At 39.7% G+C, this 12,073-nt stretch overlaps 1 protein-coding gene across 1 annotated transcript in view; it reads right to left on the minus strand.

The window, feature by feature from the left end:
* Nucleotides 1-382: 382 nt before the first annotated feature.
* Nucleotides 383-12,073, minus strand: part of PREX2 (phosphatidylinositol-3,4,5-trisphosphate dependent Rac exchange factor 2) — a 284,317-nt gene continuing 272,626 nt past the window's right edge. Inside the window, exons 39-40 of the mRNA XM_029223229.1 lie at nt 6,855-6,922; nt 383-775 (exon numbers count right to left, since the gene is read on the minus strand). Of these exons, the coding sequence (XP_029079062.1) occupies nt 730-775; nt 6,855-6,922 (114 nt within the window). The 3' untranslated portion in view covers nt 383-729. The remainder of the gene's footprint in view (nt 776-6,854; nt 6,923-12,073) is intronic.

The following is a 12,073-nucleotide window of genomic DNA, read 5'->3' on the forward strand; positions in this document are numbered from 1 at the left end:
TCCTGGACACCTACGGCACAGCATCAGGACGCATCGCCCAAGGAAGCCACGCCCACTTCAGAGGCCAAGGACAGCATGGTTCCCTGGAACTGTCCACGAGCATAAAGGGTCCCTGAAAGCAGCTGGAAGAAGGTCTTGCTGGAGACCTCAATCAGCTCTCTTCTCCTCTACTGAGAAACACTCCCTTAGAAAGAGTAAAGGATGCTCTTCACCTTTCACCCGCAAGCTACTTTCTCAGATGCAAGTGGGAGACAGAAAACCTAAGACACCCAGTCTCTATCGTCTGTCACATTTCTGTGTGATGATCTGGAGAGTGTGACCGCATTTCTTCAATGACAGACTTCTTCAAACGGAAATATCCAACATAACGTGCTCCATTTGGAGAAGAGGAAAGAAAACACAATACAATAATTTTAATAAATGGGAAAGGAGGCACAATGGTTAATGTTTTATCTCTGATATTTTTTTATGTAATCTCCAGGGATGGATCATTCACGTTAACACACATGAAAGATCGGTTTGTGAAGCTGAGTTGTCTGAATGGACTTCCATCCATTTCCAGCACAAATATCTACGTGCAAGCTGAACATTAGTTATTTACACCATGATGAAAGACCAAGAGAAAAAAATCCATTTTTTTATGTTGAGTGGAGAATGTTTAGCCAGCACATCCTTTGTCTAGTCCAGTGTTCAGAAGCTTCTGCTTGCCTGGTTCCTTGGAGAGTCTCCTCATTCTTCTCCAGCTGGGGGAGGAGGCTCGCACAGCTTGTACAGCCTACAAAAGGCATGGGAAGGTGTGACAACAGCCCGGCATATTGACATTGCTTGACATGTTTTTATTTGTTTAACAAATACATTGACAATAATTTCTTGGTTTGGGAGTCAGTCACGATCATATCACCAATTTCACTAAAACTGGCCTGTGCATTAGCAAACTCCAAAATTCCGGTTCTGTTATTACAAAACACCAACGTCTCTTTGCACATCTAGATGCCTATTGATGCTGCCGCTTTTACACCAGCTGCTTCTGTTGCAGTGCTGCCAACCCAGGCTGCTCACCTTGCTGGTAGCAAAAGTGACTCTCCGAATTCTAGGAGATAATTACCATCATGTCTATCACGATTATCTTGTAGCAAGACAGCATCTACCTCTTACGGGTTACTGATTTTCTGACTTGTCTTAGAAATTTGCTTCCTTCTGTGCCATCCTGGGGGTGCTGGCAGCTGGTCATGGCTAGGCTGATGTGGCACAGTCCTGAGGCCTGAATATCAAGGCACGATTAGCTGGTGTTTCCTAAGGAATACCTGTCCAGCTCTGCCCACACTGTCACTCATCTGTCAGTAGAATCAGGTGGAGATTCAAGTGGACTAAGGAATCCATTGGAACTGGCAGAGATGCTCCAAGATGCTCTCTCTTTGCATCGCAGGTCTAGTTTTTTGAAACCATACGGCATTGAAGGCAAAGCTCAGGGGACTGAACTAGGAGGATTATACAAGTTCTAGTGGTCCACGTTTCTCTGAATGGTTGAATCCTAACTCCAGAACTCAAATAAAGGGGGATATAACCACTGCAACGGTAATACCCAGGGCACACCCACTATTAAGGCAGAACCTGAGAGAATACAAGCTGATCTAAGGTGGCTGGTTGTAAGCCTGTAGTCCTCAGAAATGCCCACGGCCACGCTGGTCCTACTTCAGAGCTTTGTCTGATGATCTAAAAATTTAAGGTGCAGATTTCAACTCTGCTCCATTTTAAAAGCACTCCAAGCCCAGGACTTGCTGCCGTGACTCACTCTTTTACAGATGAAATTGAACACACTTTAAATGAGTTGTTGACAAATTTATCAAATTATAAATTTCCTCTCCCTTCCACATTTAATCCCATGGTCATTCGAAATCAAAGGGGAGAGAATGAAAAGGATGTAATATCGAGTTAGAAACCTTGTTAACAAAATGAACTTTCCTACTCTGGAAACACAGAGAAGTTACTGCCTTTGGAGTCTGGAAGGTGGTTAATACTGTACATGTCATCTCCATGGAAGAAAATGAATGCTGAAATGAGGACATCTCACATCAGAAAACCTATTTCATCCTTCCCGGAGAAAAGAATACACTAAACTGAGCTGATATTCTTAAAAGCTGCTTTTGCAGCTGAAGGATATGGTGTTGCTTCAAATTGCGTTCCCAGTGCTGGAATAATAGAATGATGGGAAAGTTCTTCTCCTCTTTTACTTCTAACATTTTATTTCCCTGAAAGTGCTGCTTAATGAGTGAAGAGGCACAGTGGACTTAGGTAGAACAGGAACAGTCAGCTGGGTGGCAAATGTCCTAAGTCTTGAGATCTGGGCTAAGACGTCACTTTCCATTACCTTGCACTGCATGTTTCCACACAGCATAACTAATGCCACTGGGTAGAGCAGTCTTTGCAATATCTGTCTCGCAAATTGGAGAAAAGGCTACGCCCTGTGATCACCTAATAAAGTAATAGCTCTGGGTACCGTAGAGCTGGGCAGATGCAGCTTTTGGGGGAGGCTTCTTGGAAGTAACTCAGGGTTATCTGAGTTCAGACACATCTGTCGTGGAAATGGTGGGGCTTCGGGAATTGAGCACAGGCAGATGAAGTTTGTAAGTCAAATGTAATAGGTACGAGTTGGACTTCTGCTCTCTGCTGAGGCATCTGCTTTTTGTCAGCTAAAGAGTTAGGTCACGGGAGTACTTTGCCCAACATTTTGGAGCCCCTGCCGTATTCACATCCCACTCGTGCACATCGGGCCCTGCACGAAAAACGTTTGTTTCTGGGTCCACTTTCTCCTTTTCCTGTTGGGCTCAGGAAGCCATCCTGGAGCTGGTATTTCCAGCCCCAATTTAAGTCTGCAGAGAATAGAACTTTCCAAACTTCAGTCTATAGATCATGCCCTTCATCTTTCTACATGGCACAAATAACACCTATGTTAAAGGAGACCACAAAGTGAATGCCTCTATTCAAGGCTAAATTATCAATAACACTCTGACCCGAGGCAATTCTCCCAATTCAACAGAGGGCAAAAACTGTCTCAGAGAAGATAAATAACCTGACTAAATAAGGTCACTTGGCAGGAACGGGACCCAAAGTCATTTTTTTCACTTTTAACCACTATAATATGCTGTCTCCCAAGTATGTAAATAAAGGAAATCAAATTTTCATTACACAGTAGTTTCCAAAGTGTGTAATGCGATAGAAAATAAGCCCAGGGCGCCATTACATCTGGAATGTAATATCTGGTTCTTGGTGAAGATATGTTCATTGTTCTGGCCAGTCAATATATGCTAGTTACAAGGAGGAGGAACCTCACTTGTATCAAAAACATCTCCACGTGGATGCCCAGCTGCACTTTACTGCCATACCACCAAGTCAAGCTCATCATCTTTCCCACGCACGCTCTTTCTCCTCCATCTACTATCTCAGTGACTAGAACCTTTCACCATTGTCATCCAAGCCAAAGATTTGGTGGTGCTCCTACAGTCTTCCTTTTCACTAACCTCCTACATCCAATTAGTGTCCAAAGCATCTGCTGCCTTCAGTCTTAGTTGCCCCCAAATGGCTCCTCCTAATGTTGCCAGACATAAATTCTAAAATCCAAATCTTCCAGAAAGATGGTTTATTAATGGCCCCTTATTGTCTTCAAGTTAAAATCAAGACTCTTCAATATCTTGCACAAGTCTCTTCCTGATCCAGTCCCTGCCTATGTCTCCAGCCTCACCCTGCATCATTCTTAAATCACATCCAACCATCAGTCCTAGAGATCTAGGCGTAGTTCTCAGAACGTGACGTGTTCTCTAGGCATCGGTGTCACTGCATCAGCTGAGGAAGACACTGATTACCGTGCTGACTGGGGAAGGAACACTCTGCAACCTCTCCCCTCCATCCTTACGCTGAGCTATGTGCCCCTTCTCTGTGTTCCCATGGCAATCTGTGCCATTCCTGTGATGGTTCTTTTTTTTTAAAATTGAAGTACAGTTGCTTCACAGTATTGTGTTAGTTTAAGGTGTAGAGCATAGTGATTCAGTATTTTTGTGGATTTATTCCATTATAGGTTATTACAAGATAATGGGTGTAGTTCCCTGTGCTATACAATAAATCCTTGTTGTTTATCTATTTTATATATAGTATTTGTATCTATTATCCTGTATGTCTAATTTGTCCCTCCCTCTTCCCTCTCCTCTTTGGTAGCCACAAGTTTGTTTTCTATGTCTGTGAGTCTCATTCTGTTTTATATACATATTCATTTGTATTATTTTTTAGATTCCACATATAAGTGATATCACATAGTATTTGTCTTTCTCTGTATGACAAATTTCACTCAGCATGATATTCTCCAGGTCCACCCACATGGTTGCAAATGGCAGAATTTCATTCTTTTTTATGGCTGAGTAATATTCCTGTGTGTGTGTGTGTGTGTGTGTGTGTGTATACACACACACACACATATACCACATCTTCTTAAGTCAGTTTGTCTGTTGATGGGCATGGGTTGATTCCATGTCTTGCTATTGTAAATAGTGCTGCTATGAACATTGGGGTGCATATATCTTTTCGAAATTAGTGTTTTCGTTTTTTCCAGATACATGCCCAGCAGTGAAATTGCTGGATCATATGGTAGTTCAACTTTAGTTTTTTAAGGAACCTCCATACTGTTTTTCATAGTGGCTGCACTGTCATGGTTCTTATCACACACACACACTGTATACTAGTTTCATTTTATTCAGTTGTTGCTCTGTGACACCTCACTGACTGGTAGAGGGGATTATGTCTTTATCCCTAGCTTTTATCAAAGTGCCTGACACCTACAAACACACAGCAGAAATTCAATAAATGTTTGCTGAGTGAGTTTTTTAAAAATGAAAGGCAGTGAATGGAGAAAGGAAAACTATAATAGAGATTCGTTGGGGATATGAGTCAAATACTATGTCAGTCAGAGACAGCAAACTTTATCTCCGTGAAGATGTTTCCAGAAACATTACCTGAGTCTTGCCTTGGAGGGCCTGGCCTTGAGAGACAAATGTGTTCACTTCGCTCTCTTTGGGATAGGAATCCTGGTTACCAGATGGGAGGGATCCCAGATGCTCTGTGGTCCTTAGCATCCTCTCTGCACCCTCACAGAGTGTTTCTCACTTTCTCCCTCTTCTTGCGGCTGTGTTTCACTCATCCCTCTTTAACTGAAAGTTCCTTGAGGGCTGGAACTATTTGTGTCTCATGCTTACATTCTCCACGGGGCACAGCGGAATGCTTTTCATTTCTTAGGTCCTCTAGAAATGTTTGTAGAATGAATGAAGGCATAACTAAAATTGAAAAATTACTCTAGATTTCTCTCTCAGGGCTGTTACCCCCTTGTACAATATGTCAACTTTAGAACTGGCAGGTTTTATTGTGTTTCAAGTGTTTGAAACGTAACCCAATAGAAAACAAAGTGAGCTCACCAGCTTCTTTTCTCACGTTGAGCTTGCACATCGGTTTATCGATCAGGATGCTTACGTCTTATCCCCACTCTTTACTAGTGTTTATAAGCCCCAGCTAAGAAGACCTCGCTGAGCCATTACATTGTTTTCTTATTGGAATTTTAAAGCTTCACTGGGTTTATTATCCAAATATACCATGACTGCTAAGGTGCTGGAGAGATAATGCCTATGTGAAATGATTCTTTAGCAACAGAAAGTCTTAGATTCTAATCTCATCAACTATGAAAGATAACATTAGCAAGACTTGAGGATGAAAGAGAGTTAGGAGCCAGCACTGAAAATAAATGCGATTAGAATATGAGCACTCCATCTACTTTCAGGGGGAAAATGTTTTCCCTTTTGCAAGTACTTTCACTGCCCACATAGTTTTTCAGAATGAAATAGAACTTCCTAAATGCTGCAGTCATCAATCTCACTCTGGTAGTTGCTTTGTAAATAGAAACAAAGAGTGTCTCATCTGTGACAGTGCTTGGAGGGGGCTACTTTTTGTTAAAATGCAAATGTAGAAAAACAACCAAATGTAGAAGAAATTATTTAACTTTGCCCTACTTCAAGATAGATGGCTGCCTACCCTAATGTCACCAGGGAAGTCAAATCTTTGATGGCTGTTCCCATGTTTATTTATTTTAAAGGTGGATTACAGTCCTTTCTTATGATGATACGTGCACTGTGAACATTTGGTAGAATAACGAACCAAAAGCTCATTCATTCATTCATTCATGCATTCTTGAAATCAGTTCAAATATTCTATGTAGGCACAAAAAGAACATTCCCTGACTCTAAAGCATTCTTATTCAGGTTAGGCAGAGAGACATGGAGCAATACACTGCAACACATCAAGGCTATAATGGATCAATATACAAGATGCTAAGGGAACACAGAGAGGAAGAAAACTCAACCAAAGCTTCAAGGAGAAAATGGTACCTAAGTTGGGTTTTGCGCTTATGTAGCAGTCTTTCATACAGACACAGATGGGACAGGTGATCATGCCAGAGGGAACAGCACATGCGATCAGAGAAGTATAAATGGAAATGGCATCTTGGTGGTTTGGCACAGTTGGAATACAAATTTCAGTAGTACTTGTGTAGATTTTTGTTTTTGAATTCATGAAGGAACTTGAAAAATAGAATCATGTTGATAATGTTACCTCTAAGCTTGCTTCACCTAAAATTTCATTTAATATGAGAGCATTTAAGCCTAATCCCATTTTGCCACCGAATGCTTACAAGGCTGATTTCCATGAGTATATTCAGTACTACACTGGGTGTATCGTGGGGTCGTTGCATTAGCTGTAAGTGACACTGCCTGGGAAATGGTGGCAAGTCCTCTGGGAAAGAGCAGACATGGGGAGTCACTCACCTCGGAGCAGACTGTGGGGTCCGGTCCCTGACTCCCAAATTCTTTGCTGTGTTCTGAACTCTTGCCCCCTGAAAGAAGTAAGGACAATCACTTCTAGCTCTGCACTGTATTACAAACCATTTAACATACCATTAACATTTGAGTGTAGAGTATTGACTGCAACAATATATTTATGTTTAACATCAAGAGAGACTGGATGAGGAGAAAGAAATCATCATCTGAGCATTTTCAGAATTAATGCTTTTAAGAATCAAAATACACTGATGTATTGTTTCAAAGGATTGATACTTATTTCAAAAGCCGTCTAAATCATTTCAAAGTAAGGTAAAATGACAGCTTCCCGTTTACTATCTCATCTATGTCTTTATTAAATATTTAAGCAATTAACTTTTAAGACACTGAAACCAGGAAAGGAGCAGACTAGAAATACCTGCTCTGTGTCCCCACTTTCCTGGAACAGAAATCACAGTTCTATCATATGCATACAGCCTGTTTTGTCCTTAGCTGAATATTTAGCTATTTTAAACTTCATAGTATTTATCAAGAAAATCTTTCCTTAAACAGTTTAAAGCAATTTCTGGATGAGGCATATGCATGTGGATCTCTGAAATATAAGAATTCTGCCTCAAAGTTTATAGTACAAAGATAAAATGCTTTAGCAATGAAAAAGTCTTTGCAAATCTGTCAAGTTCATAAATATTCATTGTTCAGTTCCTGAGGGGAATGAGTTACTACATAGAAGCAAACACCAGGGTTTGGGGCTGAGTATAAATGGAGGAGAGTGGTTTAAAAAACCCAAACCTCTCTCCCTGCTACTAAATTCTGATGGATGGGAAGGGAAGAAAGAAAAGGAGAAAAGAAAGAAAGAAAAAGAAAAGAGTATATTCTCTCAAGATGGACCAAATAAAGGAAAGCAAATAGGGAAAAGGGGATGTGTATGGCAAAAAAACAGATGGGAAGAAATTTAGGAACTGCAATTATGAAGTTAAAAAAACCTCTTTATTTTGAAGTAATTTTAGACTTAGAGAACAGTTTACAAGCAGAACAGAGAGGTCACATACTTCACCCACCAGGTAAACTCCCTCTAATTTTAACCCTTCACTTAATCACAGCATCATGATCAAAACCAGGAAATGCTATTAGCTAAGCTGCATGTCTTATTCACATTTCCCCATTTCCCTCCACTAATGTCCTCCTTTTCTATCCCAGAATCCAATCCAGGATCCCACACTGCATTTTGTCGTTGTATCTTCATGGTCTCCTCCAATCTGGGACAATTCCTCAGGCTTCCTTGGTCTTTCGTGACCTTAATACTTGGCGTGAGTACTGGTCATTGTTTTGCAGAATGTCTCTCATTTTGGGTTTGCCAGATGTCTCCTCATGATTAGATAGAAGATCTGTATTTTGGACAAGAAAATCACAGAAGTGATGCTGTATCTTCTTAGTGCATCATATCACTGAGGCTGATCATCATCACATCATATAATGTCCAGATGTCTTGTCACCAGTGACATTAACTCTCATCACTTGGGTAAGGCTGTGTCCACCAGATTTTTCCACTGTACATCACCAGCTTTCTTTTTGTACTTAATAAATCTGTTGTGAGAGAAACTGTGAGACTATGCCCATATCCTGCTTCTCTTCAAACTTGTGCTCACTGATTTTAGCCTCTATTGGTGCCTCTTGCCCGCATCAATACCACTGTAGTGTTTGTGAACTGGAATGCTTCTGTAAAGAAGAGTTATCCCTTCTCCCCAAACTATTTATGTATTCAAGTATTTATTTAAATCAGTATGGATTCATGGCTATTTATTTTATCCTATGATTATAATCCAACATTTTTATTATTAGTAACATTTTGTTCAAATTGCTCCAGTTTTGGCCGCCGGGAGCTCCTTCAGTTTGCTTCTCGTGTCCTGTTCATAGATCCACCATCATTTTTGAGTACCTGTTTATTTTCTGGAACCTCAAGATGCTCCAGGCTCATCTTTCCTGTCTCAGCTGGGAATTAACCTCTTCACCAAGAATCCCTGGCTCTTTTTTTTTTTTTTTGAATAGATCTTTATTGGAGAATAATTGCTTCACAGTGCGGTGTTGGTTTCTGTTGCACACCAAAGTGAAACAGCTGTACGCATACATATGTCTCCATGTGCCCTCCCTCTTGAGCCTCCCTCCCACCCTCCCCAGCCTACCCCTCTAGGTCATCGCAAAGCACCGAGCCGATCTCCCTGTGCTATGCGGCTGCTTCCCACTAGCTATCTATTTTACATTCGGTAGTGTATATATGTCGATGCTACTCTCACTTTGCCCCAGCTTGCCCCTCCCACCTCGTGTCCTCAAGTTCATTCTCTATGTCTACATCTTTATTCCTGCCCTGCAACTAGGTTCATCAGTACCATTTTTTTTCTTTAGATTCCATATATATGCATTAGTATATGGTATTTGTTTTTCTTTTTCTGACTTACTTCACTCTGTATGAAAGGCTCTAGAGCCATCCACATCACTACAAATAACTCAATCTCATTTCTTTTTATGGCTGAGTAATGTTCCTTTGTATGTATGTGCCACATCTTCTTTATCCATTCATCTGTCGATGGACACTTAGGTAGCTTCCATGTCCTGGCTATTGTAAATAGTGCTACAATGAACACTGTGGTACATGTCTCTTTTTGAATAATGGTTCTCTCAGGGTATATGCCCAGTAGTGGGATTGCTGGGTCATATGGTAGTTCTATTTTTAGTTTTTTAAGGAAACTCCCTACTGTTTTCCATAGTGGTTGTATCAATTTACATTCCCACTAACAGTTCAAGAGGGTTCCCTTTTCACCACACCCTTTCCAGCATTTATTATTTTTAGATTTTTTTCATAATAGCCATTCTGACCGGCGTGAGGTGATACCTCATCGTAGTTTTGATTTGCATTTCTCTAATGATTAGTGATGTTGAGCATCTTTTCATGTGCCTCTTGGCCAACTGTATGTCTTCCTTGGTGAAATGTCTATTTAGGTCTTTTGCCCATTTTTTAATTGGATTTTTTGTTTTTTTGATATTGAGCTCCATGAGCTGCCTGTATATTTTGGAGATTAATCCTTTGTCTGTTGTTTCATTTGCATATATTTTCTCCCATTCTGATGGTTGTCTTTTTGTCCTGTTTATGGTTTCCTTTGCTGTGTAAAAGCTTTTAAGTTTAAATAAGTCCCATTTGTTTACTTTTGCTTTTATTTCCGTTACTCTAGGAGGTGGGTCAAAAAAGATCTTGCTGTGGTTTATGTAAAAGAGTGTTTTTCCTATGTTTTCCTCTAAGAGTTTTATAGTGTCTGACCTTACATTTAGGTCTTTAATCCATTTGGAGTTTACTTTTTGTATGGTGTTAGGTAGTGTTCTAATTTCGTTCTTTTACATGTAGCTGTCCAGTTTTCCCAGCACCACTTACTGAAGAGACTGTCTTTTCTCCATTGTTCTTGCCTCCTTTGTCATAAATTAGGTACCCACATGTGCATGGCTTTATCTCTGGGCATTCTATCCTGTTCCATAGATCTATATTTCTGTTTTTTGTGCCAACCATACTGTCTTGATTACTGTAGCTTTGTGGTATAGTTTGAAGTTGGGGAGCCTGATTTCTCCAACTCCATTTTTCTTTCTCAAGATTGCTTTGGCTATTTGGGGTCTTTTGTGTTTCCATATGAATTGTAAAATTTTTTGTTCTAATTCTGTGAAGAATGCCATTGGTAGTTTGATAGGGATTGCACTGAATCCATAGATCACTTTGGGTAGTAGAGTCATTTTCACAATATTGATTCTTCCAATCCAAGAACATGGTATATTTCTCCATCTGTTTATGTCATCTTTCATCAGTGTTTTATAGTTTTCTAAGTACAAGTCTTTTGCCTCCTTAGGCAGGTTTATTCCTAGGTATTTTATTCTTTTTGCTGCAATGGTAAATAGGAGTGTTTCCTTAATTTCTCTTTCTGATTTTTCGTTGTTGGTATATAGGAATGCCAGAGACTTCTGTGCATTAATTTTGTATCCTGCAACCTTACCAAATTCATTGATTAGTTCTAGTGGTTTTCTGGTGGCATGTTTAGGATTTTCTGTGTGTAGTATCATGTCATCTGCAAACAGTGACAGCTTTACTTCTTCTTTTCCAATTTATATTCCTTTTATTTCTTTTTCTTCTCTGATTGCCATGGCTAGGACTTCCAAATTTATGTTGAATAAGAGTGCTGAGAGTGGACATCCTTTTCTTGTTCCTGACCTTAGTGGAAATGCTTTCAGTTTTTCACCATTGAGTATAATGCTTGCTGTGGGTTTGTCATATGTGGCCTTTATTATGTTGAGGTAGGTTCCCTCTATGCCCATTTTCTGAAGAATTTTTATTATAAATGGGTGTGAATTTTGTCAAAAGCGTTTTCTGCATCTACTGAGATGATCATATGGTTTTTATTCCTTAATTTGTTAATATGGTGTATCACATTGATTGATTTGGATATATTGAAGAATCCTTGCATCCCTGGGATAAATCCCACTTGACCATGGTGTATGATCCTTTTAATGTGCTATTGGATTCTGTTTACTAGTATTTTGTTCAGGATTTTTGCAACTATGTTCATCAGTGATATTGGTCTATAGCTTTCTCTTTTTTGTGATAACTTTTTCTGGTTTTGGTATCAAGGTGATTCTGGCTTCGTAGAATGAATTTGGGAGTGTCTCTCCCTCTGCAATTTTTTGGAAGAGTTTGAGAAGGATCAGTGTTAGCTCTTCTCTAAATGTTTGATAGAATTCGCCTGTGAAGCCATCTGGTCCTGGACTTTTGTTTGTTGGAAGATTTTAAATTACAGTTTCAATTTCAGTGCTTGTGATAGGTCTGTTTGTATTTTCTAATTCTTCCTGGTTCAGTCTTGGAAAATTGTACCCTTCCAAGAATTTGTCCATTTCTTCATGCTTGTCCATTTTACTGGCATAGAGTTGTTTGTAGTAGTCTCTTATAATCTTTTGTATTTCTGTGGTGTCAGTTGTGATTTCTCCTTTCTAATTTTATTGATTTGTGTCCTCTCCCTTTTTTTCTTGATGAGTCTGGTTAAGCGTTTATCAATTTTGTTTATCTTCTCAGAGAACCTGCTTTTAGTTTTATTGATCTTTGCTATTGTTTTCTTCGTTTCTATTTCATTTATTTCTGCTCTGATCTTTATGATTTCTTTCCTTCTACAGACTTTGGGTTT

The sequence above is a fragment of the Monodon monoceros genome, unplaced genomic scaffold (genome assembly GCF_005190385.1).
Source record: "Monodon monoceros isolate NGI ecotype Baffin Bay Population unplaced genomic scaffold, NGI_Narwhal_1 Super_Scaffold_14, whole genome shotgun sequence".
Classification (NCBI taxonomy): domain Eukaryota; kingdom Metazoa; phylum Chordata; class Mammalia; order Artiodactyla; family Monodontidae; genus Monodon; species Monodon monoceros.